The 26,105-nt window shown below is 44.4% G+C and overlaps 1 protein-coding gene across 7 annotated transcripts in view; it reads left to right on the top strand.

Moving 5' to 3' along the window:
• dock9b (dedicator of cytokinesis 9b) overlaps positions 1 to 26,105 on the top strand; it is a 329,527-nt gene that overhangs the window by 80,275 nt on the left and 223,147 nt on the right. The window contains exon 1 of one of the 7 annotated variants that reach the window (XM_059970490.1): positions 23,468 to 24,263. The exons of the other annotated variants lie outside the window; for them this stretch is intronic. Coding sequence (XP_059826473.1) covers positions 24,120 to 24,263 — 144 coding nt within the window. The 5' untranslated portion in view covers positions 23,468 to 24,119. Of the gene's footprint in view, positions 1 to 23,467; positions 24,264 to 26,105 lie in introns of those variants that run through there. 7 annotated transcript variants of the gene reach the window in all.

Here is a 26,105-nt window from a genome sequence, read left to right as displayed (position 1 = left end):
AGTTGAAGGATGTTGGAGGGCCACAGGAGCGAGGGAAAACAAAAGGCAGGTTCAGACACAACCACTGCCTTTCCGGCAGCAAATCCACTTTTTCTCTGATTCCAGAAGACAGTGGGGCAGGTGAGAAGGCTTTGAGGACATAAAACATTATTTTAAAGGGTTTATGTGTACCATTATAGGGAAACACTGCAGGAAGATGCTAAGGCGTGGAGAAAGTACTGGAATGGTCACAGGGACGAGGCACTTCAGTTTGTCGTAGAGACTGAAGAATAGTTAACTATTTCTCATCAGGTTCTAAAGTGCTGACCACTTTAAATCTCTCCACTGGGCTGCTGCAAATATTTCCTCCTCATTTACTCTGTTAAACTCCTTCCTAATTTCAAATGCTTCTATTAATCATTCTCTTTAGCTTCTGTACTCTAAAGACGGCGACAGTATCCTCTCCGTTCCTTTCCTGGAACCTGAGTCCCTCATTCCTGGAACTGTTGCAATAAATCTCCATCACGTCCTTCTTGTATCCTTCCTGAAGATAGATACCCGTATCGGATACGCTGCTCCAGTTGTGGCCTGAATTGTGGTTCAGTATAATTTCCTGTTTGTTGACCACTATTCCTCTTTTAATAATTCCATAAACCATTCTTTACACAGAATACAATGAGTAGGGTAGTTGTAGCTTGAGTTGAGGTGCTTGGGATAATTTCCCCATTGGTCCAATTATGCAGAACACTGCAACATATGACTAAGATGAGTTTTATGCACATTTATTCATGTGGATCTAACCTCCAGGTGCTGCAGTTTTCTGGGGAAATTCCCCTGCCTTTATTGGAAGAGGTTCCTCTAGTAAAGGGGTTCCCAACCTTTTTTATGCCATGGACCTGTACCATTAGCTGAGAGATCCATGGACAGGAGCTCCTCCTGTTGTGTCTGATTCCACCCCTCCCCCCTTCTCTAAATAGGCTAGCTTTTGTGAATGAACAGTGTTTTAGAATTGCCCTGCAGTTTGCTGGTGTGGCCGTCATCCTTGGCTCTCATCTCAAATCGTAAACATAACGACTGTGACCTTGTCCCTCAGGATGAGTGGCATCTTTGGGTTTTTTTTAATGCTGTCTGTCTGCTTGAGCTGGACCTGGACCAGAGAACACATCAATGGATTGAATGCCTGCATGTATAAATTATGCAGCTTCTTGAAAGAGGGCCAGCATTAGATAAGGAGTCATCTCATTTGATTCAAGGATATTTTTGGCTTGCACATTCAAATAAAAATTAGAATAAAACATTAGGCACAAATATTTGCCCCAGCAGCCTATACTCAAGCTTATCTCCTCTTTTTCCACCGTCCCTTATGCTTCCAGATTCCCCTTAAGTCCATCCACAACATCAACCTTTACTCTCTCTTGCGAGAGAATTCCACGTTCTCATCACTGCTTGGATAAGATTTCTACTTAACTTTTCTGTTGGTGGCCTCTCTCCACAAGTTGGATTCTCCTCTGCATTCATCCTACCAAAACCTTTTTTAAATTTAGAAACCTCTTTGTCAGATGATCACCAACCCAAATCTGCCCGAGGGGTAAGCTCACCTCATATATAGGTTGGTGAAGGTTAATTAGTTCAAACTATGAACGGATTTCTTACTTGCCTTTGGTTTGTGCAGTTACCAGGGTGTATTAAAAGTTCTACTATCAGAATTCATCTTGGATAATCTTTCTTCTCCCCACACCCATCAAACAGAAGATACAAAAGCCTGAAACCATGTACCACCAGACTCGTGGACAACTTCCTCTGTGGTGTTAAAAGACTATTGAACGATCCCCCAGTATGATGACACCGGACCTCACAGCGTACCTCATTATGACCTTGCTCCTATTGTTGGCCTGCACTGCACTTCTCTGTAATACTTGTAACACTTTAGCAACAAACGCAAACTGCTGGAGGAACTCAGCAGGCCAGGCAGCATCTTTGAAAAAGAGTAAACAGTCAACATTTTGGGTCGAGATCCTTAATCAGGACCCTGGCCTGATTTGTTCCTCTAGCACTTTGTGTGCGTTGCTTGCATTTCTAATACCTGCTGATTTTCTCGTGTTTGTGATTCTGCATTGTTTTCTCGTGTACTACCTCAATGCACTATGTCATGAAAATACCTGTATGGATGGTATTCAGTACAAGATTTAAACTGTACCTCAGTACATGTGACAAAAACAAACCACTCTCCCAAAATTTACCGGTTTGTATCTGAGCTGTTTTATTTACCATCCCTTTTCCAGTAGGCAGTAAAAGAACCCAATGAAAATAGGACCGGAAAATGACTTCCATGCAACTTTAAGACCACTGCTGCAGTGTTGAGGGGACTGGGATACTGGTTTTACCATGGACAAGTAGCACTGCTGAATGCATCTGCCTTTTCTGTAAATCCTTTCACAGCGGCATGGCTGAGGCCTCCTTGTTAGTAACCGGAGGTGACACAGGAGTGGCGCTGACCTTGGGATTAGCCTGAGGAGGGAAACTACAGTCCCTTAATCCATCTGAATTTGCACTGAATTATGAAGCCACTAATTCTGGAAATCTAGCAGAACAATCAAAGCCAGCAGAGGAAGGCTGGCAAATAATAAACTCTTTGCACGGTCCTTTAATTACAAATTTGAGTTGTTCATTAACAAGTGCAAGTGTGTTCTTAGGTCGCAGTAGATTTGATCATTTACAGGAAGAAGGTTTTTTTTAACTTTTCAGAGTGGTTAAGAACAGATCTTTATATTTTACCACTGTCCCATCATAAACTGTATCAGGGAATCTCTACCACTCACCTGTGGCTCAGATAGTTGCAGGACTCTGAGAGGAGAGCTGATAGAAGTTTAGAAGATGATGAGAGGTATGGATAGAGTAAACAGAGTTATCTTTTTCCCAGGGTCAGAAATGTCTAATGCATTTATGGTGAGAGGGAGTAAGTTCAAAGGAAACGCAGCTTTTCTCTCTGTAGAGAGTGGTGTGTGGTAGAGGCAGGCCTGATGGAGGTGTGTAAGTAGCTCTGAAAGGAACACATGAATGTACACAAGTGAGAGAGAGATTGTGTAGGCAGCAGGGATTAGTTGGGCATTTAATTAGTTTGGCACAGTTTCATAGGCTGAAGAACCTGTTCCTGTGATGGACTGTTTTATGTTCTATAGTACAGTGGGATTCACTATTGTTGTGACTATTGTTGAGCTTCTGCACAAAAGCTCTGCCAGTGAACCACCCACCAGTGTGGTGCAGTTGCAGGTGCTAATTAGTTCAACCAGGCCCTTGCCTCTTCTGTCAGGAAGGTGTGAAAGATTCGTTTATCACTGAACCTCTGTCGTTTCAATTTAGGAGAAGGAGGAGCAACCTTGTAGAAGTTTATAAAATTATGATGGGCATCAATAATGTGGATGGTAACAATCTTTTCTCCAGGGTGGGGGCACAAATTTAGGTGAGAGGTGAAAGATATTAAAAGTTCTGGGGGTGGGGAGGCAGTTTTCCATTCAGAATATATTGAACGAGCTGCTAGAGGAAGTGGTTGAGGAAGGTAGAATAGTATCATTAAGAGGAAACTGGGACCAGCTCGGTGGACAAATGTTCAGCATGGACTCATTGGGCTGAAGAACATGTATCTGTACCACAGTGCTCTGTGATTCGATTTACTTTGAGAACTAAAGGGTCATTTATTGTTTCTCACATTTGCAGTTTGGTGTTCTTACATCCGGTGAATATATTTAAAATATTTCAAGTGCAGTGGCACGCCACTCCAATTGTTCAGGTTTGATCCTGGTGTTGGGTGCTGTTTGCGTAGAGTTTGTACGTTCTCTGTGATTTCTGGTTCCCTTGTACGCTCCGACTACATGAATCGGCTGTGGCAAATTTCCCCTTCTGTAGGTGAATCGGTGGTGAATTGTTGCAGGGAAATGAGGAGGAATTGGATGAGGTGGCATCTCCACATTCAGCATCAGAATTGTATTTATTATCACTGATTTTATGACTTGAAATTTGTTAACTAGTGGCAGCAGTGCAGTGCAAAGACATAAAATTACTGTAAATTACAAAATAAATGAATAATGGAGAAAAGAATGGTGAGGATCCTTGGAGATGGTTGCAGCCTTCTTGAGGCAGTGTCTCTTCAAGATGTCCTCAATGGTGTGGAGAGGTGTACCTGTGATGGAGCTGGCTGAGTCTGCAAACTCTTCTCTCTGTAAAATTTTGTGATCCTGGGCATTGGAGCCTCCATGCTAGGTGGTGATGCAACCAGTCAGAATACTCTCCATTGTACATTTATAGGAATTTGCACGAGTCTTTGATGATGTTCTGAACCTCTTCTGATTCCTAAAGAAGCAGACCTTCTAGTTCTAGTCGAGCCTAAACAGGAATTAAAGCTCAACAATTTACTCCTCCAAACATCAACGGGGCCCAACAGCCATGTATCTGCTACCAATTCCCGTCAGTCCAAGTGCTAAATGTGAAATTCCAGGTGGGACTCGGGTACGGTGAGGCTGTATGGTGATCTACTGAATCTCCTCAAACGAGAGCGGCTGGCCAGCCTTCTTCATGATTGCATGGATGGGCCGAAAGTCCTCTTCCTGTGTCGTTATATGAGGAGCTGTCAAGCATATTGGGCTAATGTGACTGGCACAGAGGAAATGCAGAAGATATTGGAAATGAAAAATAAAGCCATGAACAGTTGGAATACTCAGCGGGACAGGTAGCACCTGTGGAGAGGGGAACAGCTGACACTTTAAGGCACAGCTTTAAGGTGTGAGGGAGAAAGTTTAAAGCGGATATATGGGACAAGATCTTTTTCCACAAAGTGTGGTAGATACCTGGAACATACTGTCAGGATGGTGCTACAAGCAGATACATAGCAACGCTTAAAAAAAACACGAACAGGCTGAGAGTGGAGGGATTTAGATACCTGTGCAGGCAGGTGGGATTAGTTTTGATTGGCACCATGTGTAGTACAGAAATGGTGGCCCGAAGAGACTGTTCCTGTGCTGTACTCAAAGTAGAAAGTCATGTGTTTCTTGTCAGATTCACAATATACGTCTGCACAGGAGCAATGAAAAACTTGCAGCAGCATTGCAGACACAACACATCATGTAAGCAGCATTAAAACATGAATTAAACATAAATTATACACAAGTTTTTACAAGAGAAAACGTAATTAGAACAAATAGTGCCAAGTGATCAAAGTAGTCATAGTATTGCAAAACAGGTGTTTGGGTTTTGACAGTTGGTTCAATGTACTGTTGTTTGTATTTCAGTTTCAAGATCTGTTTACTCTCTCCCTCTGCCCCACCCCCTCTCCCCTCCCCTCTTCCCTCTTTCCCCCCTCTTTCCCCTTCCCTCTTCCCCCTCTTCCACCCCCTCTTCCCCCCTCCAAATTTATGATGATACTAAGATTTGGGGGCGTAGTAGACAGCTGGATGACTGTCAAAGCTTGCAGCAGGATCTAGAGCAGCTGGAAAAATGAACATAGAACATAGAATAGTACAGCACAGTACAGGCCCTTTGGCCCACAATATTGTGCCAACCCTTAAACCCTGCATCCCATATAACACACCACCTTAAATTCCTCCATATAACTGTCTAGTAGTACCTTAAATTTCACTAGTGTATCTGCCTCCACCACAGAACCGGGCAGTGCATTCCACGCACCAACCACTCTGAGTAAAAAACCTTACTCTAATATCCTCCTTGAACTTCCCTCCCCTTACCTTAAAGCCATGTCCTCTTGTAAATACTCTGAAGGCCAATATGTCAAAAGCTTTCTTTATAACTCTATCAACCTGTAACACCACTTACAAGGAATTATGGATCTGTATTCCAAGCTCCCTTTATTCTCCCACACTCGTCAGTCCCCTACTGTTTAATGTGCAAGTCCTATGCTGGTCTGTCCTCCCAAAGTACAACACTTCAACTTCAACACTTGTCTGAATTAAACTCGATCTGCCATTTTCAGACCAGTGTGAGGTGATACACTTTGCAAGGACAAACTCCAAGGCAGAGTATAAAGTAAATGGCAGGATACTTGGTAGTGTGGAGGAGCAGAGGGATCTGGGGGTACATATCCACAGATCCCTGAAAGTTGCCTCACAGGTAGATTGGGTAGTTAGGAAAGCTTATGGGGTTCTAGCTTTCATAAATCAAGGGATAGAGTTTAAGAGTTGCAAGGTAATGATGCAGCTCGAGAAAACTCGAGTTAGGTCACACTTGGAGTACTGTGGCCAGTTCTGGTCTCCTCCCAATAGGAAGGATGTAGAAGCATTGGAAAAGTTACAGAGGAGATTTACAAGGATTAGATTAGATTAGATTATGAGGACTCTCAGTCCTCATTTATTGTCATTTAGTAGTGTAACCCCCTGGGTCGCCTCAGGCTCGCTCAGCTCATTCTCGTCTAGGGGGAGCAGCCTTCGGCCCCGCCAAACTGGGTAATCAGCTGGTGTGGATGCTGTGTGATGTCCCCGCCTCGCCCAAAAACAGACAGTACACCATACGCGATTAAATGAGTACAATTTATAAAGGTTACTATAACTAAGTGATTAATAACGATACAGTATATATGAAGAGAAAAAAAAAGAAAAGGCGCCAAACTTATCAAAGTCCAAACCACTTCGTGCACAACCGTTGGAGCTCAATTACTGAAGTCTTCTGGCCACCATTCGATCCCCTCCGAACTCCTCGACTCGCAGCTCAGGACCCTCCGAGTGGTCAACCAAGCACATCTAGCTTCATCCCCCCTCCTCGGAGTACCTCCTGGCCTCGGACCCCCGCTTGGGGTCCGTTCCTCGCCCAGCTTACAGCATTGTGTCCTCTCTCTCAACCCCCTCGCGCCAATCTCCCAAAAGCCCGTCAACAAAAACCTACAACTCAGAAGAAAGAACATTAATCCCCATTTAGTTTACAAAGGAATACAATTCTCGTTATCAGTAAATTTTAACCCAAACAAGCTTCCAGCACTCTCTCGCAACAGAGAAGCATTCCTGCTAGTTAACAAAAGAAGCCCTTTTGATTACATACACAGTAACAAAGAAAAAAGAAGAAACCCCCGTTACACTCTCCCCCCACCAAATAAAAGTCATGTCCTCATGACTATTAAATAACTCGCCACCTTTCCTGCCAACACACCGTAACCCAAGCACAAACAGTGACATCTCCTCCCCACACAGTAAACCTCACGCCCTGTTCCTCAGGCGCTACTTAGGCCAACTATCTGGGAGTTCCCTAACCCTTCTGAGACCTCCGTACCCCCTCACCTAAACCCTTCGGGCTCGGACACAACTGGGGATACCTTGGGCCCACTACCAACTCCTCTCTCAACCTCTCACTCATGCCCCACACTGCACACAGCTAACCCTCCCCGCTACACCTGACTCAGTGGGAGAAGGGCCAAGGTCTCTTCCTCAATCGAGGGAAAGTCAGAAAAAGGCAGCATGTACCACACATCCAGCACATTATCCATCGAATCTGTATTCTTCCTCATTTCTGCGATTGGTAGCTGCTGTTTGATCTTCTCCAAATGGAAACATGTGTCCTGCACTGCTCCTGCAGTCTCTTCAGCCTCCTGTTCAGTATTCACTGCACTTCTCTCCAGCTTTTTCTTCCTCATGACTTCTTCCAGATCAACTTTCAGGTTTTGCACTTCATTTGAACTGTCGATGGTCATCTTCAGGTTCCCTTCAAGCTTCCGCTTCTCTCTTCTGAGACTGGACTGTAATTTCTTCACCTCCGCAAACTCCCCTCTCCAGGTTCTCAGTTTGCTATTGCCCTCAGTCAGACAACATTCTTTCCAACTTGTAAGTCTTCCGAATGGTTCCAGATCACTTTCTCCAGTCTCTCCATCTTCATTTCAAACTTGATTCTGTAGAGACAGTCACTCACGAGCTGCGACCTTCGCCAGCCCTGGCACGTGTCCAGAAAACACTAACTCGGTAGTTCTCAGCTGCTCCTGCAACGACCTCACTTCATATTCTCCTGAGGCTAGTCCAAATACCAAGAGATCATCCACATACACCAAAACTCCAAACACCTCCACATCCCCTATGGTCTTCCACCTGCCCCGCAGGAAGGTTGCAAGGGCTCCAGATATGCCCTGTGGCATCTTTTCGGACAGGAAGACTCCTAGGGAATTTATAACGGCCGTCTTCTCCTTGTCGGCCTCACTCATCGGGATCTGGCAACATCCACTCCTCAGATCCAGCACCTTAAACCACTTCACACCACTCAGACAGGCCATCGCCTCTTCGGCCCTCAGGGCCATATTCTGGTCACTGACAGTGCGCCTCTTCAACACACTATAATCCACACACACGCTGCCTACGTCTTCCACGGCTGTAGGGGCCAGTCGCCGCAACCTCTCTCTCTCCGAGGTGTCTTCAGCAGTCAACTCTCCTCCCTCGTGGTATTTCGCAGCGTCCACTAAGAGGGTCTCACCCTCAGATACTTCCCCCAGGCCGTACCACCACTGGCTCTTGTTTGAATTCGGTATCGGCCCAATGCTGCTACACATGTCCGCACAAGCAGCTCGAAACTCTGGGTGCATCGCCAATGCCTCCAAACAGCGCTCACCCGCCTCCTCCAGGCAGGCCCCCAAGCGCACCAGCAGGATATTGGTTCTCTCTAGAACAGAGACGCTGCCCGTCTCAACAGGGTCCGGACACATCAGCATTAACGATTCACGAACCTCAGTCTCCTCCACATTTGCCTCTAAGAGCTCCATTTTCACTGACCAACAACTGTCGTCTGGATAATCACCAGCACTGGTACCCCAAATCTCCAGTGTCCTCTATGTCGTCAAGGGTAAATGCTTCCAATAACGGTTATAAAGCAAACTGTACAGCAACTTAACCGGCGCCCCGGTGCCGAGGATGGCTTTAACTTGACTTCCATCCATCCGTAACAACACCTGTGCGCATGGCCCCTCTAAGCCTTCAGGAATAGGGTCTGCACCTTTCGGGAGTTCGTTGGTACATTGCTGGGAACGTTCTCCCCCAGAGACCCCAAGCCGTTCCCCCATTGGGTCTCCTCTAAGTTTCCCGACACCTCTCGAATCAACGGAACAACTGATCCCCTTGACAGATCCCCTTGGCACCACAAGCAATTTATCTGCCCCCCTAGGCAAAAGGGATACCCTAAAAACTTTCCACTAATCTCCTGCCACAGATATGATAAGCCCCCCAGCTGCGGCATTTGACTTCCAGTCAAACCACATGCATTTTCCCACACGTTCCCAGAACTGGCAGCGGTCACTTCGAGGTAATTGCGCCCGACAGTTCTAACAACATCACTAGCCCGCCTACTCAAACTTTCAACCCGTCCCTGTTGCTTTCCCTCAGCCAAGCACTGCCACTCACCCAACAACTGAGGGGTCTGCTCTGCCCACGCCTCCACCCCTTTAGGGCTGGACATTATTCCAACAACTGGGCGGAGCCCACCGCTGCTGAAACATCCCAACCTGTCACTCCTCACTCTCCAAACAGTACGGACAACCCATGGTCCCACCACCATTTCGTCAGCACTAGTCAGAACTCGAACAACGACCTCCAGGCTACCAACAGCAGCCACCCCACCCAACACACACGCAGTGATAACCAGCAATCGCACACCCACATAGGCACACCAGCTCTTCGCCGCAGACACAATTTAAAGAGGGTGATCACACAGCTTCCACAGAAATCAATCCCGGATGAGCCCCTCACAATGTAACCCCCCTGGGTCGCCTCAGGCTCGCTCAACTCGTTCTCGTCTAGGGGGAGCAGCCTTCGGCCCCGTCAAACTGGGTAATCAGCTGGTGTGGATGCTGTGTGATGTCCTCGCCTCGCCCAAAAACAGACAGTACACCATAAGCGATTAAATGAGTACAATTTATAAAGGTTACTATAACTAAGTGATTAATATCGATACAGTATATATGAAGAGAAAAAATAAAGAAAAGGCGCCAAACTTATCAAAGTCCAAACCACTTCGTGCACAACCGTTGGAGCTCAATTACTGAAGTCTTCTGGCCACCATTCGATCCCCTCCGAACTCCTCGACTCGCAGCTCAGGACCCTCCGAGTGGTCAACCAAGCACATCTAGCTTCATTCCCCCTCCTCGGAGTACCTCCTGGCCTCGGACCCCTGCTTGGGGTCCGTTCCTCGCCCATTGCGTCCTCTCTCTCAACCCCCTCACGCCAATCTCCCAAAAGCCCGTCAACAAAAACTTACAGACTCAGAAGAAAGAACATTAATCCCCACTTGGTTTACAAAGGAATACAATTCTCGTTATCAGTAAATTTTAACCCAAACAAGCTTCCAGCACTCTCTCCCAACAAAGAAGCATTCCTGCTTGTTAACAAAAGAAGCCCTTTTGATTACATACACAGTAACAAAGAAAGAAGAAACCCCCATTCCTACTAGTTAACAAAACAAAGAAGCCCTTTTGATTACATACACAGTAGCAAAGAAAAAAGAAGAAACCCCCTTTACAGTAGTGCATGCATTAAGAAATGATACAATGTTCCTCCAGTATGATATCACAGAAACTCAAGACAGACCAAGACTAACTGCCTGGTTTAGAGAGTATGCATTATGATCAGAGATTAAGGGAGCTAGGGCTTTACTCTTTGGAGAGAAGGAGGATGAGAGGAGACATGATAGAGGTATACAAGATATTAAGAGGAATAGATAGAGTGGACAGCCAGTGCCTCTTCACCAGGGCACCACTGCTCAATAGTAGAACAGTCGGGAACTACGTTGAATTTGTGTAAGATTTTAGTGAGCCTAAATTTGGAAATTTGGAGAATTGTTTGCAGTTCTGGTCACCTACCGACAGAAAAGATTGATAGAATACAGAGAACAATTACATGGATATTGCCAGAGCTTGAAGACTTCAAGTTATAGGGAGAGATTGAATAGGTTAGGGCATTGTTCCATGGAAAGTTGGAGAATCTATACATCTGCTGATGATACAACCATTGTTGGTAGAATCTCAGATGGTGATGAGACGGCGTACAGGAGCGAGATATGCCGACTAGTGGAGTGGTGCCGCAGCAACAACCTGGCACTCAACGTCAGTAAGACAAAAGAACTGATTGTGGACTTCAGGAAGGATAAGATGAAGGAACACATACCAATCCTCATAGAGGGATCAGAAGTGGAGAGGGTGAGCAGCTTCAAGTTCCTGGGTATCAAGATCTCTGAGGATCTAACCTGGTCCCAATAAACCGATACAGTTATAAAGAAGGCAATACAGCAGCTATACTTTATTAGGAATTTGAAGAGATTTGGCATGTCAACAAGTACACTCAAAAAAACTTCTATAGTTGTATCAGGGAGAGCATTCTGACAGGCTGCATCACTGTCTGGTATGGAGGGGCTACTGCACAGAACCGAAAGAAGCTGCAGAAGGTTGTAAGTCTGGTCAGCTCCATCTTGGGTACCAGCGTATGAAGTACCCAGGACATCGTCAGGGAGTGGTGTCTCAGGTAGCATGTCTATTATTAAGGACCTCCAACACCCAGGACATGCCTTTTTCTCCCTGTTACCATCAGGTAGGAAGTACAGAAGCCTGAAGACACACACTCAACGATTCAGGAACAGCTTCTTCCCCTCTGCCATCCGATTCCTAAATGGACTTTGAATCTTTGGACACTAGCTCACTTTTTTTTCAAAATATACAGTATTTCTGTTTTTACACGTTTTTAATCTATTCAATATACATATATTGTAATTGATTACCTTGTTTATTTTTTATTATTATTTTTATATTTTTCTTTCTGTGGGAAAAAAACTAGGTAATGATAGAGATCTAGTAGATTATAAGGCTAGCAGGAAGGAGTTTAAGAGTTTAGGAGTGCCAGAAGGGGCCATGAGAAGGCCTTGGCCGACAGGATTAAGAAAAACACAAGGCATTCTACAAGTATATGAAGAGCAAGAGGATAAGATGGGTCATATTCTGCATGGAAGCCGATGACTAGTGGTGTGCCTCAGGGATCTGTTCTGGGACCCCTACTCTTTGTGATTTTTATAAATGACCTGGATGAGGAAGTAAATTTGCTGATGACACAAAGGTCCTGGCTGTTGTGGGTAGTGTGGAGGGCTGTCAGAGGTTACAGCGGGACATTGATAGGATGCAAAACTGGGCTGAGAAGTGGCAGATGGAGTTCAACCCAGATAAGTGTGAGGTGGTTCATTTTGGTAGGTCAAATATGATTGCAGAATATATAGCATTAATGGCAAGATGGTTGGCAGTGTGGAGGATCAGAGGGATCTTGGTGTCTGAGTCCACAGGATGCTCAGAGCTGCTATGCAGGTTGACTGTGTGGTTAAGAAGGCATACGATGCATTAGCCTTCATCAATTGTGGGATTGAGTTTAAGAGCCGAGAGGTAATGTTGCAGCTAAATAGGACCCTGGTCAGACCCCACTTGGAGTACTGTGCTCAAATCTGGTCACTTTACTACAGAAAGGATGTGGAAACCATAGAAAGGGTGCAGAGGAGATTTACAAGGATAGTGCCTGGATTGGGAAGCATGCCTTATAAGAATAGGTTGAGTGAACTTGGTCTTTTCTCCTTGAAGCGACGGAGGATGAGAGATGACCTGATAGAGGTGTACAAGATAATGAGAAGCATTGATCGTGTGGGTAGTCAGAGTGGATGGGAGGGTTATAGAGAGCTATGATCCAGATGGAGCTAGGTAGAATTACAGTTCAGTACAGACTGGATGTGCCTTAGGGCCTGTATCTGTGCTGTTGTGCTTTACGAATCTGGGGATTGGATGTTTGGTGATGTTGGCTGCTTTACCGAGGTAGTGGGGTGTAGATAGGGTTGATGGAGAGGTGGCGGATTTCTCTGATGTGCTGGGCTGGGTCTGCAACTCTCCAGTCTCTTGTGGTCATGGGCAGAGAGGTTGCCATACCAGGTCATGATGTATCTGATCAGGATGCTTTCCATGGTGCATTTATAAGAACTGATGAGGGTCAAAGGAGATGTGCTAAATTTCATTAGCTTTTTGAACTGGAACAAGGGGCATTCTGTGAGTTGATAATCTTCCAGCAGTACTCGATGTCTGTCTCTGCATGTGCCCTGGGAACAGACTGTAGATCAGAGAGCCCTCTGGAGCACAGATACTCAGGATGGACCTCAACGAGGCCTCTTGCATCCTTTTCTAGACCTTCTTTATGAACACCCAGTCCACCAAGAGGAGGGCAGTCGCCTCAACCTGATCGCAGCTTATTCAGTGCAGTGCACTTTGGGAATTAGAAATGGAGTTGGTTTATTGTTGTCACAGGCACCAAGATACAGTGAATAGCTTGTCTTGTATATTGTTCATACAGATCAATTCATTACACACTGTTTCGAGGTAGAACATGGTAAAACAATAACTGAATGTAGAATAAAGTATCGCAGCTACAGAAAATAGCTATATCCACACTAGACCAGATAATTTTGAAAACGCCGGTTTCGCGTAAAAACGTTAGGCGTCCACACTATGCATTTTTTAAAAATATCTCTATCCACATTGAAACGGAGATTTTGGCGAATCTCCTCCTCCTGCGCGTGCGCAGGACACTTCTACTGAAAACAAGCGACATGTTTGGTGTTGAATCTCGCCGTTGAAGTGCGCATTTATGTAGTTACAGACTAGAAAAACTTAAAGCGACAGACAGCTGTTGGCTTTCGTGCAAGAGAACTTAAAAGTTAAAAAAAAACAAATACTGGCGTGTACAGAGGCAACCAACAGGGAGTTCACCGACAGATTGGCCCGGCTGACGACGAACATTGAAAAACTGACTAACTCTGTTGCGTTAATAAAGCACCTTGTTAAATGTATAAAACATGCCTGCATCAGTGTTATCTTGTATTTCCATACAATGTTACTTTAGGCTGTTACACACCTATTGTCAGAGAAGTACTTGCATAAATAGGTAAAACCACCTTCATACGAGCAAGGACAGAAAACGACAAAGTGAGTACAGTATACTTATTTATTCAGTAAGTTATGGGTCAAAGTATTTGTAGAGTACATTTCTAACTCTTCTGGCTTCAGTCTCGTTGCCGTCTGTTCTGAAATTGTTAGGTTGCGTTCAAGAAAACAATGAAATAGTGCGCTGCCGTCTGACAGCGTTTTCAGATTTCTCTGGTTACCCCGTCCACACTGATTCGGCCAATCCGGCGTTTTCAAAAATACCCACCCTGGAAAGCGTTTCTGAAGAGCTCCGGTTTCAGGGGACGAAAACGCCATTTTAGTGTGGACGAAGGGTAAAAACGAAGAGAAAAAGCTTCAGTTACGGATTTATCCGGCATTGTGTGGATCTAGCCTAAGTAAATGGGTAAATGGAAGTGTTAATGCAATATTTAAGGAAACAAAGGGATACTAATGAAAAGATAAAAGTACTGGTTCCTTTATCAAGGTTGGTAGTGTCAATCCTTCCAATTGTGTGTTCACATGGTGTAAGTCTTTGTCTGTGATCTAAATAGATCAATTTTAAATACGAAATGCATTGCTTATATCAGACAATAACTGCTAAATACTGTCAGTAGTCTCTTTAATTTCTCCAACAGTTTGTTTTGATCTTCTAATGTTGCATAGAGTTAGAGGTGTGCTCTGTACATATTACTACAATGCCCATTACAACTGTGTGAAACACCCTACAAACATTTCTGTATTTTTGAGACAAAGGAGGCTGGAATCCGAAACCAGAGCTCATTGGGTCAGATGCTCTTCCTCGGCTGCTGCCAGACCCACTGAAGTTATCCAGTGCTCTGTTTTTGTTTTTTTTAGGTTTAATCTCGGTTGCTATGTTGGAGACGCAGCACCAAATTGCGCACTCAGGAGATACCACAGATCATAAATGCAATAGATTCTGCAGATGCTGGAAATCCAAAGTAACCTGCTGAGTTCCTCCCAGTGTTTTGTGTGTGTTACAAGAGATACTGCAAATCATAAACGCAATAGACTCAGCAGATGCTGGAAATCCAGAGTAACATGCTGAGTTCCTCCCAGTGTTTCGTGTGTGTTACAAGAGATACTGCAAACACTGGAAATCGTGAGCAACACACTCAAAATGCTGGAGGAACTTGGCTGGTCAGGCAGCATCATCTATAGAGAGGAATAAACGGTTGACATTTTGAGCACAGACCTTCATCAGAACCAATTTGTACAACAATTTCACAACAAGTGCCTGCAAACTTCATGTGATAGATATTGGAAGTAGTTTGTGTTCACTGGACAAAGTGTTGGCACCAGGACACCTGTGTGAACTCTGGCTGAGGCACTCCTTTGCAGCACCAGTGGACCCAGTTTCAATCCTGATCTCCACTGCTGTCTGTGTGGAGTTTGCAGGTTCCCCTTGTACTGATACGGATTTCTGCCAGATGCTCTGGTTTCCACCCACGTCTCAGTGGTTATGAGTTGGCGGGTTAATCGTCAACTGTGAATTGCAGAATCTGGGGGAGAGGGTAGGAAAATAATAAATGGGTTTAGTGTAGGAGTTTGGGTGGCAAGGTGGAAATATGTCTCTACCAAAGGAGGTGTAAGGTGTTCCTGCCCTCCGCTAGCCTGTCGGTCATACTTTGGCAAGGTGTGACACCTGCTGTGCTTTTCAGTCAGGATCCAATAAGGAGTAGGTGGTGGTTGGTCGTAAGAGCAGCTGATGCATATCATAAGTCCTGGTTATGCGACCCACTGACACCAGGCAGACAATCTCTGAAGATTATTGATAATGGCTGGGGTCACCTGTCTTGTAAAGACATTGCCCAGAAGAAGGCAATGGCAAACCACTTCTGTAGAAAAATTTGCCAAGAACAATCATGGTCCTGGTCATCATCATACAATGAGGCACATCTTGATGGTGATGAGTGTAGGATTGGTGTAAATAAGTTAATGGTCAGCAAGGACTTGGTGGGCTGAAGGGTCTGTTTCTGTGCTGTATCTCCCTATTCTTCAGAACAGCAGAGTCAAGAACTTTGCATGTATCTGAGGGAACAGGGAGAGTCCTTCTGAAAGACCACACCTCCAGGAGTGTGGTGATCCCTCAGTCCTGCACTGGGCCCTGGTGTCGTCAGCATGGCAGTTATGTCAGAATCAGATTTGTTATCACTGTCTTGGATGAAGTAAAATTTGTTGTTTGCAGCAGCAATATCGTGCAAAGTCATATAATTACACCATAAGTTACTAAATAAATGGTGCAAAAAGCAAAGAAATAATGAGGTAGACCATTCAGAAATCTGATGGTGGAGGGGAAGAAGCTGTTCCTGATTGTGGGTCCTCAGGCTCCTGTACTCCCTCCTCCATGATAGGAAGGAGAAGAATGCATGCACTCAAGCCTCTGATGTGGGATTTGAACCCAGAGGCAAGAGTCATCCTTATTTTCATGAGCACCACAGATTTCAGGCAGACACAACATGAGGCTATGTGATTGTCCACTTTGTTGAAATGATATGAATATTAAAAATAGCAGCCTTTCAGACTCTTATTTTTCTCTGCTGATACTATAACCATTGAATATTAATTTTATCTGGTTATGTTCAGGGTCAGTAACATATTGTTATGACAGATGTCATTTTTGTGAGAAAACTATTTATAATTCAGGAACTGAGCTGTTCTTCCTGATGTGCACAATTCTGAGCACTGTATATAGATCTAAGACTTAACATTTTAAATTCAGATTGTGAAGGCTTGTTCTTTCTGTCTAGCTTTTTCACCATCCCAGAGTTATGATTCATTGGGGCAGCTGTCGTACCACTGAGTCATACAATGTGGGTTCGGGTCTGGCTTTAAAGAGATTGGTACACAAATCCAGCCTGACTCACTCAGTTATGAGGGAGAGCTGCACTTCAAGGGGTTCAGTCTCTGAACTAACACTGGATGTTTATAGATTCCTTGGCATTATTTCAAGAAGGACAGGAAATTTATGTGCTTCTGGAAGGTGACATCCATCACCAAGGACTCTCACCATTTGGCACGTACCCTCTTCTATTCACTAACATCAGGGGAAAGGTATAGGAGCTTGAAGACCCACACTCAACATTATAGGACCAGCTTCTACCCCTCTGTCAACAGATTTCTGAATGGTCCATGAACACAACTCAGTATTCCTCTTCTGCACTATTTATTTTAATTTTTATTGTGACTTGTAATTTTTGATGTCTTGGACTGAACTGCTGCACAAAAGAACGGATTTCATAACGTATGTCAGTGATAATAAGTCTGATTCTGATTCGTTAGCTTGTTGTGGGAGCTAATTTCAGATGAGCTCTTTACTTTTTCTTTGTAACATTCTGAAATGGACAGGAAAGTTGCTCTTCTAGCACTTTTTTTTCCTGCATTGCAAGCTGGTTTGCACAGTCTGACATTGGTTGCTTGGGACACTGCCCTTCATCGTCCCAGATACGAATGCAGTCGATTTGTTGTCAGCTGATAAATGAGTGGGCATCTTGTGAGTCATTTTGTTCCGTGCAGTTAGCAGCATTTATCTGTCTGAAGTACAGGTGAATAATAATGGTTGCTTCACCTTTGTTGGCTTAACAGGAACTCTGCCACTGTCCAGGATATTCTCAACCTCTGTTTTCTGCGAATGAGTTCGGTTTTGTGTCCTCTCTTTATGACATGGGGCTGTTTTTTCCTGATTTATTTTTATAACTTCAGGAGACGAATCAACCCCGATCTATTCCTTTCAGGACGTAGAAGATCTCACAGGTTCTAATTCTAAAGAGAGTGTGGAACTTGTCTCCAGTATCCATCAACACCACAAATTATAAGTTGTCTGGTTGTTATCAGACAATTGTATCAGGGATTGTCTGTGTGGGGGTTGTCTGCCATGTTTCCTCAATTCCCCCCAGTGGCTAAGGACTTGCTCACTCTGTCAGTGTGGATAATATAATCTTCACTGAGTAACAGTTCCAAAAAAATGCAGGGAGGAGCAAGTGCCACTAGGAACTCCACTTTTATAAGAATCTTGTTTATTATCACTGATATACGTTGTGAGTTTTTGTTATTTTGTGGCAAATTGTGTCAGATGAAAAGTTATTGGTTGAGGGGTTCTTGATTAGTAAGGATGTTGAGGGTTAACTAGGGAGAAGGCAGAAGAATGCGGTTAAAGGGTAATAACTTGGCCTTAATGAAATGGCAGAGAAACTCAATGGACTGAATGGCCTAATTCTGCTCTTGTATCTTATGTTCTAATTACTGTAATCTTCAGAGTAAAGTAAGTACTGTGGATTTTGGTTAATTGGGTCTTCAGCTAATCAAGGCAGCCATTTATTTGGGACAACACTTGTAATGGATATTCACTTCCTGGGCCAGTGGACCTCAACTTTGCTTGCTTTCTAAACACAGTGGCTGCCACTTGTAAGATAAAACCGTTGCAAGTAAACTTGCAACTATATGCATTGTTTCGTTTCTGGTTATAAATGAAAGCCAGTCTTCAGTTCTTAAAATGTAAATGGAAAGCAGTAATCAGCTTGAAGTTAAAACGAAGTACTGTCCATAGAGCAGTTTTCCGAACAAACTCTGTACAGAGTATCAGACTTGCTGGCTCATACAAGGTTAACTACTTGAGAGATGCAGTATAAGACAATGGGTTATTTAATTTGAATTGTTTCAAAACAGACAAGTTGACTGTGTTTTTTAGTTGAAGGAAGCGTGCAGACTAGATGGATAATATAATTAATGATCTTTAGATACGATCTATTAATGTTGGAAGGTTTATGTACTCAAGCAAGTTAGCTTTACAGTATTAATGGTAGATAGCTGAGGTCTGGTATCTGAGGAAATATCTTATGCCTGTGAATTCACCCAAGTGGCAGAAAAAGAGAGAGCAGTTGAGGCTTATTAGGAATGGGGGAAGGAACATCAAGAAGCATGAAAGAAACACGGGCTGGACTAGAATCCATTCCTCTAGCTTCGGTTTCTGTGACGATTCAGTCGTCTGCATCATCAGTGTGTGTTTTTGGGAATTGTTCTTGTGTTTTGGAAGTCTTTTATGTTTTAGAAATGGTTTGTAATTTGGAAATGTTTTATAAGATAGAAATCCTCTGAGTTTTAAATGTGTTTTAGGAATGTTGTTTTTATTTAAAAGAGTATCACTGAAAATAAATGAACTGTGTTTTAAAATATTTTGTTAGCTGGTAGAATCTTCTCCTTGGTAGGAAGAGGAGGTATTGGCAGCTAAACTCACTGTGGAGAATGAACAGGGAAGTAATTTACTCTTTGAAGATTGGGTAGTTACTGTATAACCTCCCTTTAGTTGGAATACTTGTGGCTATTTATATCTGATCGAGCTTAAGGTCTTTGTTTCAGTTTAGAACTTTGCAGTCAGCAAACCCAATACCATCACAATCTTATTTATTTATTGACATGCTGTGCGGAATAGGCCTTTCCGGCCCTTTGAACGATGTTGCCTAGTAACCCTGATTTAACCATAGCCTAGTCATGGGATAATGTACAGTGACCAATTAACCTACCAACCGGTACATCTTTATACTGTGGGAGGAAACCCACACGGTCACAGGGAGAACATATAAACTCCTTACAGGCAGTTACAGGAATTGAACCCAAGTCACTGAAACTGTAAAGCATTGTGCTAACCACTGTGCTACTGAGACTTAAAGAAACAAAAACTAATTGAGAAGAAGGCCGGAATTCCCTTTGCTTATTTGGGATACTATGCTGCTCAATTGGGACAAGAGACTTTTGCCAAACAGTTTCACTTGTGTGGCCTTTAGATATTATACTGATTAGAGTGAACAGTTTTTAAATAGTGTCAGTTGCAGGTGTTTGTGTTCATAAAGCAGTAAGTTTTGTCTCTGATAGTTGATAAGAAATATGCAGTAAAACAATTCAGAACTGTTTTGCTTACTGCTGGTTTGAAGCATTTAGTCTTAGAGATGCCAGAAATGGCTGGGAGTGAAAATGAAATGATTTCACTACTTCGGCAAGTTAGGAACTACAAAGAATTTGAAGGTATAGACAATCATCTTGAATGTTAACAATGAAAGTGAAGATTTGGAGGATGCAATCGTTTAGAGCATTATATGAAGACAATCCATTGCACTTGGTGTCTGTGCTGGTTTTCATTTATAGTTAATCAAAAGAAGGCAGCAGCATTCACTGGATGAATTCCTCTGATAACTGTTAGGAACTAATTCTCAGTTTTATAGTACTGTATTAGTATTATAGGTGTTCTCATTTACTCAGCATTCCATTTAAACACATAATTTATTACTTAGTTAAATAATAGCTTGTCTTTTTAATAGTTTTTAACAATTTCCATGCAACTTTGGCTAACTGGGGCAGTCACTTAATTGGGCCAAGATTAACAGGTCCTGATGTGCCCCAATTAACCGGAATCCACTGTAGTTCAAAAGGTGAATAACGAGGTAGTGTTCATGGGTTCAGTAATCTGATTGCAGAAGGGCAGAAGCTGTTCTTGAAACAATGAGTGTGGGTTTTAAGGCTGCTCTGGCACCTTCCTGATGGTAGTAACGTGAAGAGGGCAAGTCCTGGATGTTGAGGGTCATTAATGATCAAAGCTGTCTTCTTAGGACACTACTTCTTGAAAATGCCCTTGATGGTGGGGAGAATTAGGGACTGAAGAGGGAGTAATTGAGGAACAGCCACCCCTCGGTTTAAGCTGTGCACAGACATTCATCCCCACCTTGTGCTTGCTGTTTGAGAGCATGCAAGCTGTGATACTAACCATCCAGTCTATGGCAGAGCTAGAGCCAGACTCAGTAATTCTTTACTGAGTAACAAACAAGGTTACGTCATTACTCAAACACACTCCTATCTGCCTCATTTCCAACACATTTCATATAGGAACGGGGTAAATCTCAAGCACCGCTGGGGAAACTGATTCTGGAGCATTGTCACTGTGGATCGAACAAAGTCATCCGAACCTTTGCTGTGGAGTTGCTGTTTACAGACAACACGAGGAGCCCAAACGTGGAATGCACCATCAGCTTGTTCACAGAGACCTGAATACCACACAGCGTCCATAAGATCAGAGTCCTTTCCCAACCTGCAACACATAACTCTTCATGACACAGTTTGGAAAAAGTGAACCACTTTCCATATCATGGTAGCTAAAATTCACCACTGCTTCCAATGACAGAGGGTGGTCTTTAGTCGCTTGAAGAAAAGGGTGAATATCAAAATCTCAGATCTAGCACAAAACACACGTGGTACCAGGCAGCTGTGATTCCTGTCCTCCTGTCCTCAGGCACACACCAGGCATCTCCAGATACTTGAAAAAGACCACCAATATTATCTGTACAAATGCACAACACACCGGAACCTGATTCTGTGTACTACCTACCTGCCTTTTCCCCAGAATTCCCCTAATACGCAAGCATCTTCCTAACTGTGTCTTGGATACACTTTTGTTTTATAATCCTGCTCGAGCTCTCAGGTCTTCTTCTGTCGATCGCTGAAATTTAAACAATAGGGTCTCGGCCCGAAACGTCGACGGCGCTTCTCCCTATAGATGCTGCCTAGCCTGCAGTGTTCCACCAGCATTTTGTGTGTGTTGTTATTTTAATTGTTATTTTTATTTTTATCTTTTATTTTCATGCTTGCACTTTATCTCATTGTTAAAGCATTTTGAACTACATTATCTGTATGAAAAGTGCTCTATCAATAAGTTATTATTAATATTCATACTTACTGCCTCTGTTGCTTCTTTGGACAATGTATTCCACAGATACAGTCTCTGGGGAAACCAGTTCATCCGAAATCTACTCCCCAAAATCTTGAGGCTGTGTCCCCTAGTTCTAGTGTCAGTTGCCTGTGAAAACAATCTTCCTGTCCCTATCTTATCTATCCATTTTTGTAATTTTTTTTATGTTGGTCTAAGATCTCCACTCATTTTAAGTTGGTATAAGATCTCCACTCGTTCTTCCGAATTCCACCAAGTATAGACTCAAATAACTCAGTTTCTCCTCAGCATGGCATTGGGAACCTTGAGGCTGTGGATCAGGAACACAGCAGTCTTCCTGAGAGGTTCAAGGAACATACCACCTACCCTCTGTAATGTTGGAGCTGGGGTCAATGTTCTTTGGATCCAACATTGACCTCACCACTCACCCCAGTCCCACAAAACTGGAGTTGAAGCAGATCATGTGCGGACACTGGAGAAGGTTCCAAGGAGATTCACAAAAATGATTCCGGGATTGGAAGGCTTGTTACATGAAGGGCATTTGATGGCTCTGGGACTGTATTCGTTAGATTTAAGAAGAATGAGGTGTGACCTAATTGAAACCTATCAAAGGTGAAAGGTCTTTATAGAGTGGATGTGGAAAGGATGGTGGGAGAGTCTGGGACCAGAGGACACAGCCTCAGAATAGAGGGGTGTCCTTTTAGAATGGAGATAAGGAGTAATTTCTTTAGCCAGAGAGTGGTGAATCTGTGGAAATCAATGCCAAAGGCAACTGTGGAGGTCAAGTCTATGTATATTTAAGCCAAAGGTTGATAGTTTCTTGATTGGGCAAGGCATGAAGGGATATGTGGAGAAAGCAGGAGATTGAGGCTAAGGGGAAAAATGGAACAATCATGGTGGAGGATACTCAATGGCCTAATCCTGCTCCTATATCTTATGGTCATCCTCCATCTAAGTGATGGCCTGAGAAGAGGATCATTATTCTTTAGTACGACCAGCTGTAAAATTCCTGGATACCCAGAATTACCGAACATTTTCACCTCTCATAATCTTGCAAGCGCTCTTTAGCTCCCCCTGAAGTGTGTCTTTACAGAGTGTTCATTTCAAACCCTGTTTCAAGGCCCTGTTAAATCTTTGCCCAAACCAGCCACTGTGAGAGGTTACAGGTGCCTCCATTGAATTGCTTAAAGAGAGAATCTAATAATTTTAACAGGTTAAAGTAAGTGTGACACTCCAGTACTTCTGAGGTTTGGTTTTGAATTTTCTGCTGACTGTTCTTTGCAGAGGCAGAGTTCCAGATTTTTCTTGTACATGGAAGTCCTTCCTAAATAGACCTGTCTCTTGTCCTTTCCCCTCTTTTGCTTCCCTGTACACTCCCAGCTCCCCTACATCCTGCAGCCCTACCCAACCTGCTCCTCACCCCATCCGTCCCTTCCTCCCACCCACTTCTCCCCTCATCCCCAAACCTCCACTCCACTACTCATTCCTCTCTGCCCCCACTCACAGCTCCCCACACCCTTTATGCACCCCTCGTCAATCCCCAGCCCCTAACCCACTCCTCTTGCCTGCCCCATCACCTCAACCCTTCCTTCATCTCTTTCCTCACCCCACTCTTCCCCTCCCTGCCTCATCCCTCACCCCATCAGTCCTAACCCCCACCCCAGCACATTCCCCCTACTGTCCTTTCCCATCGGCCCCCCCCCGACTGTCACATCTTCCTTTGCCCCCAGACGTCGATCCCTTCCATCGATTTTACCTCCCCCCGCCCAACAACTTGGGGTCGAATATCCAACAGCGAAAGGGGTTCAAGTTGCCTGAAACTTGGAGTTCAGTTCACGTCCTGACCCCCTGACGCACCCCGCCGCTAGCCAGCCTCCCACTGTTGAGTTTGCTAAGTGAGCGAGGAGTTGGTTTAATCGCCCGTGTTAACGCACTGCCGATTAATCTGTAAATGTTGAAGCAGCGCTAGCTTGTGAAGTTTGCAAGATATCTTTTAGGGTGGGTGGGTGATCGTGGAGTTGAACGTGAGGTGTGCAGGGGGAACTCAGTTATTTTAATGACTTGCACTGTTCTGCAGCCACAGAACAGCGTATTTCCTGACATCTACCAGTTAAAAAACCTGATGTCTCCACCGTGCAGTTCACATGTTCCCGGAGCAAGAGTTTGAAGTGCTGAGGGTGGAGGCGGTTCGCAGTCTCTCTGCCTGCTCCGCCCTGCCCCAGCAGCTGGGAGGATTTGTCCCTGCGAATTGCGCATTCCCCGCTCAGCGACTGAAGGAACTTGGCTGGAAACTTTCCTTGGACGAGATGTGACCAAGTTCCCACCAGCTTTGGGCTGCCCTTCCCTCCTCCGTCGGTCTCTCTCTTTCTACGGGACTGAATTGGGAATGCGGACGACACGTTGCTTCGCTGAAAGTTTTTGACCACGACTTTGTGAAAGTTTTGGTGGCCCGGTACGGGGAACCGACTCGGCGTCCGGGGCGAGATGATACAAGGGAAAGTGAACCGACTCTTTAAGAAGGATCTCCATGCGGTGGAGCCGGTGCAGAGGTACAGAAGCGCAGCCTGCGACTCCGAGCTGGATGTGGGGCAGATCCCCTTGAGTGAAATCACCGACAAGACTTTGGATGTAAGTGCGACGTTAACCCCAGCGCCGGAGCTTACGGTTACCGTACCTGCCCAGCTTTTCCCGAGCGATGCACCTGGCAGCTCCGATCCCAGGATTAGCCCGCGGATGGCGTCTGCTGTGTCTTTGTATGTGTGTTCCTGCTCAGTGGGTGTAGGTGGATTCTGTCTGTGTGTGTTCGTTCCTTGGGTGCAGATCATTGTTTGTGTGTTCTCAGTGTGTGTGTTTTTTTTCAGCGAGTTTTGATCTGTTCCGCGTGTCTGTATTCAGTGGGTGTAGTTCTGTTTTGTCTGTGTGCTCAGTAGAAGTAGGTCCATTCTGTGAGTCGATGTTCAGAGTCTGTCTGTGTGTTGCTGTTTCCAGTGGGTGCGCTATTCTGTGTGCGCTTGTGTCAGTAGACGTCGGTCCATTCCGTGTATCTTGTGGCTTTATGTCTTGTGCGCGTGTTGGTCTTTTCAGTGGATGTATGTCTGTGCTCCATGGTTGTAGATCTGTGTGTGTGTGTGTGTGGAGAAAGGGTGGTGCAATAACATTGACCATCGCCAGTCCACTCAAGTTCAGCTTCCCCAGTATGTGGGTGGGTGGGGGGGGGGGTTATTTAAATTGGCATGGATCATTTATAGAGGTTTATAACAAATTGGGTTTGTGTATGTGTGTTAGAAAACACCCCCAAAACTCTATATTCGGAGCTTTGCAACGGATTCATTGCGTTTCAGTTATGCTAGTTAAGTAAACCGATATTACCTGCTGTTTTCTGTGCGTGCTTATCATCCAGAATGTGTCATAGCAGGGACTGGTCATCAAGTCACTTCACTGGCTGGTGTGGGTGTTCGGGAAAGGAATTTCATTCTTGTATAGTAGTTTTATTTCCTGGCCAGGAATCACCGTTGTCGTCGTCCCCCCGCCCTCCCTCCCAGAGTTTTCATTGTCTGTCAACGTCTATGGTCTGTGCATTGGTCATTTGACCATTGTTGCTTGTGCTGGAAAACAGATCCCAAGAGCTGAAGTGAAAGAGTATATATGTTTAATATTTTGCACTTGTGCGGAAACTATGCATATTTTGTGTGACTTTGCAAGCGTGGAATGTGAACTAATTTATGCTACAGAGCGTAGGTTGTAAAGCATTGAAAATGACGTTGGGAATAGGAAGAAAAGCTCTGTATTTGTTTTGTGACTTTCACCCCCTCGGGACCTCCCAGATTTCATGCAGCTGAACTGTGGTTGGGTTGAAGGCTGATTTGTAATGTAGGGGTCACACACAGGAAGGTCCCACAGTGACGATGGAGCCTACTGATCATAGCCACTTTATCTACCTCCTGTACCTGATACAGTGACCGCTCAGTGTGTATTCATGGAATTCTGCTGCTGTAGCCCATCCGCTTTCAAGGTTTGACGCGTTGTGCGTTCAGAGATTCTCTTCTGCACACCACTGTTGTAAATGCATGACTATTTGAGTTACTGCCGCCTTCCTCTCAGCTTGAACCAGTCTGGCCATTCTCTTTCGATCTCTCGCTAACAAGCCCTTTTTGCACACAGAACTGCTGCTCATTGGATGCTTTTTGTTTTTTGCACGATTCTTTGTAAATTTTGGAGACCGCTTTGGTGTGAAAATCCCGGGAGATCAGCTGCTTCTGAGATACTCAAACTACCCTGTCTGGCACCAACAATCATTCCACAGTCAGAGTCACTTAGATCAAATTTCTTCCCCGCTCTGGTGTTCAGTCTGGAAAAACAACTGAACTTCTTGAGTAATATCTACAGGCTGCCACCTGATTGGCTGATTAGATATTTGCATTAAGGAGCAGGTGGACAGGTGTCCACAGAAGGTAGCCACAGAATATATCT

This window comes from Hypanus sabinus, chromosome 5, assembly GCF_030144855.1.
Source record: "Hypanus sabinus isolate sHypSab1 chromosome 5, sHypSab1.hap1, whole genome shotgun sequence".
NCBI classification, from domain to species: Eukaryota; Metazoa; Chordata; class Chondrichthyes; order Myliobatiformes; family Dasyatidae; genus Hypanus; species Hypanus sabinus.
The sequence above is the reverse complement of the archived record's forward strand: the minus strand, read 5'-3'. Positions and strand labels throughout refer to the sequence as shown.